At 61.5% G+C, this 3,703-nt stretch overlaps 1 protein-coding gene across 1 annotated transcript; it reads right to left on the bottom strand.

The window, feature by feature from the left end:
• Window positions 1–305: 305 nt before the first annotated feature.
• On the bottom strand, window positions 306–3,260 carry POM121L2 (POM121 transmembrane nucleoporin like 2; the record flags this gene model as incomplete). The annotated part of the gene is made up of 1 exon (XM_081296448.1): window positions 306–3,260. One exon carries the CDS (start codon window positions 3,258–3,260, stop codon window positions 306–308), a length of 2,955 nt encoding a protein of 984 aa, XP_081152574.1.
• Between the last annotated feature and the right edge of the window lie 443 nt (window positions 3,261–3,703).

Raw genomic sequence — 3,703 nt, 5'->3', positions numbered from 1 at the left:
AGCAGGAGGCAGCTCTGACGGAACTCACACCTGACACAGAGGAGCAGGGCAGGGAGCGGTGTTGGGGGGAAAGGGGTTAAGCTCTGTCTAAGCCCAGGGGGTCTAGTTCTGTCATCTGCTGTCACCACTGGATGGTGCCTGGTCCTCTACCTTCTTCCAGGTAGATGTATATTTAGGACCCCGGGGTGAGCATACAAAGCTTACTCTAGATCTGGGGTATGTCTGACTTAGTGAATTTGCAGAGACCAGAGCTCTTCATGGAAACACTGAGGTCTAAACCAGGGTACAGGTAAGAGGAAAGTGAGCTATTTCTTGTGGGCATGATGCCTTCGGGAATGCCCTTGCTCCCGATTCCTTGGGGTTTTTGATTTTGTACCAATGGAAAAGGTAGGAGCTGATGATTTAAAAGCATCTCTCCCTACAGAGTCCTGAAAATGTGGAGGGGACAGCCCAAGGCCAAGACAGCTGCCTACCTTAACTGGCCCAGGAATAGGGGTGCTGTGAGCAAAAGACATCTTTTTTGCAGAGAAGCTGGCCTTTCCCAAGAACAAAGGTGTGTTTTGGCGGGGAAGGCTCCAGCCTTCTCCAAAGGGCGTCACAGGGCTAGTGACCCCACGAAACCCTGCATCAGCATCGGAAGTCCCAGAGGCAGAGCTCACAGGCTCCCCACAGTCCATAGGGGTCACCAGTCCCCCAAAGGCAAAAGGCCGAGGTGCTGTGCTGCCAAACACCGAGCCTCGAGCCCCACTCACATGGCTGTGGGTGGCAACTCCAGAGCCAGCTGGATTGCCTGGACCCCAGGGGAGGCCATCACGGGTGCTGCCCAGGCCTGGCTGCATGCTGGCAGGCGTGTGGAGGGTGGGGGCTGCAGGCATCACACCCCCAAAGGCTGTCTGAGCTGAAGTTGGCACTGGAGTTGGGGATGCCACTGCTGAGTTCCCAAAAAGTAATGAGTTACCCAAGAGTGGGGCCAGCACTGGCTGGGGGAAGCCTTGCTTCTGCCCACCCATGGCCCCAGATGCAGGCTGGGGAGTGACTCCTGGGAATACTGGGATGGGTGGCCTCGAGCTTGACCCCATGGGAACTGTGAATGCTGGGGTCAGATTGGAGATGCTGGGTGACAACGCAGCCTGGTTTGCAGGTAATAGGGCTGGGGCTGACACATCCCGAAGACCATCAGTGCCCCTGCAGGGGAATATCTGGATAACACTAGGGAAAACGTGGCTAAAGACAGTTACTGTATGTACAGTGGGAATGGCAGGGTGCTGGTGTGGTGAAAGAATGAAGCCCGGGGCTGGGGAGAAACTCGCCCTGAAGGTCTGGGCTGCCCCAAGCATGAAAGTGCTACAGGAAGTGTCTCCTGTGATGCCAAGATCCAAAGGTGGCTTGAAGGCTGGGTCTCTGGATGTGCTGGTCAGCGTGGACCTGACCACAGGGGTGGCTCTGGCCAGGCCATGGAGCAGAGGAGAGGAAGCAGGAGCACATGGAGGAGAGGGCTGCTTGCAGGGGGAAGGAGCCTGCACTGGCATAGTTTTAAGAGGTCCTGTGCTACCAAAGACGGGCTTGAAGGTGGGTGGGAAGACACCTGGAGTGGTGGGGAATGAAGAGCTTGCAGATGCTACAGGTGTGACTGGGATTCTGGGATTTAAGGAGCCTGCCATCTCAGTACTGTGCAGGGGCCCCAGAGTAGGTCTTAATATGGGGCAAACCGAAGCTACAGCAGGAGGGGTGGGGGAAGGGCGGGGAGTTGAGATGCTCATCACCCCAAATCTTGAGCTTTGCATGATGGGTGCCGCGACGGTAACCACAAGAGGACCTGGGGGCGTGGCAGACCTGTCAGCCTGAGGGGTTGAAGGAAGCCCAGCGGTGTCAGTGGCTGGTGATGTGGGAGAGGCTGGGGTCAGCTGGATGAGAGTAGCTGTAGGCTTTGCCTCTGAAGAGGTCTCTGCTGGGGGCTCTGAGTGTGAGTATTCAGCTGGGGTCGGCAGGTTAGGTGTCTTCTGAGAGCTCTGCACCACACTGGTTGCCTCTCCAGTAGACCCTGGGGAGGCCAGTGGACCTGGAGACTTCTGCGTCTTCAAGATTTCCAGCTGAGGAATTGTGCTGGTGGCAGCTGCTGTGCCTGAAGGAGGCCCAGTGAAAGGCAGGGGAGGCTGAATGCCAGCCCAGGCCTTGCCTGTGTTCTCTCTGGTTTTGTCACTCCATGGCCGCTCAGTTTTCTTCCCCAAGGTCAGGGCCTCCCCAGAGGCAGAGCTCACACGTGGGACAGTGACGAGGACCTGGGGAGCTGGGCTGGTAGACAGCAGGTTCCCGGGGTGAGATGGCAGCATTGGCACCTTCAGAATGTGCTGCCCACAACCGTCAGGGGCTCCAGGGGATCCAGTGTCTGACACCGCTGGGACTGGAGACCGAGACTGGGGACCTCTCTCTTTCCTTTTCAAGGGCCACTCTGGTGTCTGGATTGATGTACTGGAAAAACTTCTCTTCCATGGCTCTACGAAATCTCTGGAAGAACTGTAAGAACTGCTTATGGCGTTTCTTTTGGCGCAGAGGGGGCCTGCTGTGCGTTTTCCAGCACAGGAGCTCTCGAACCTCTTCAAGCTGTGACCGGAGCTCCAGGAGTGGCAGCTCCTTTTCAGAGGCCCAGGCCTGGGCACGAAACCGGCGCCGGCTCGGTGTTTCGCCAGCGGCTTAAAGGCGGAGGGCCGGCTCTCGCGAGTCCGCTCCGGGTGGGAGCTCTCGGGGAGCGGCGGCTCTCGCACCCTGGCGCCCCCTCGCCTGCACTGCCGGAGCGCCCTCAGCACCGTCTCCTTGGCGCACGGGTCTGGCGGCTCCTCCGAGGGTCCCGCGGAGGCAATCACGCCTGCCGAGGCCACGGAGGGGGGCGCCCTCTGCTCGGGAGAAGTGATCCTGACCGTCACGGGGCTCCACACCGCCCGCGGGTGCCGCAGCGACCAAATGGTCCGCTTGAGGTAGCTTTCCCACCAATCTGAGGGCAGCGGCCCCACGACGGAATTCTGGAACCTGTTCATGGGAAAGCGCCTCCACGCCTCGTTGACCACCCTCGCAGGATGGGCAGGGTCCCAGTTCGGCGGCCTCTTCGAGGGCCTGCGCCGTGGGGCGGGATGGGCGCGATGGATGTACTGGACCCGCTGGACGTGGCAGAGCGGCGGAGCCGGCCCGCGGATCCGAGGCCTCTCTGGCGAATCCGCGCGCGCCGGGGCCGCCGAGGGACCCGGCCTGCCCAGGAAGCTGCCCATGGGAGCGGTGGGCGCGGTCGACGGCCTGGAGGACAGCTTCAGCCGGCCATGTTCGCGACGGCCGCGGAATCGGCCCGAGTCCGAGCGTCCAAGGTCCGGGTGACGGTTGGGACCTGGGCACGAGGGAAGCGCGAGCGGCTCGGAGCTCCGCGGGGCGCATGGCGGGAACGAGGGACGCGCTGTTCCACGGCCCTGGAAGCTGCGTGGATGTCCGCACCTACGCCTGGCGCCGGCCGGGGACCGCGGGGCCCGGCCTACCGAGCAGGCGGAGCTGGAACTGCGCCCGGGCTTCTGGGATCTGACTGCGGCGCCTGGAGGGTCGACTCCGGGTCGGCGCGGGTCGGCGCGGGTCGGCGCGGGTCTGTCGCCTGCAGTTCCCGGGGTCCCAGGTGGGAGCGCTCTCCGAGTCCCGCAATTAACGCGGGAACACGACTGCAGACCTG

This window comes from Spermophilus citellus (assembly GCF_964194105.1).
Source record: "Spermophilus citellus genome assembly, chromosome: 5".
Lineage (NCBI taxonomy): Eukaryota > Metazoa > Chordata > Mammalia > Rodentia > Sciuridae > Spermophilus > Spermophilus citellus.
Note: the sequence above shows the minus strand (reverse complement) of the source record. Positions and strands in the feature narration are given on the sequence as shown.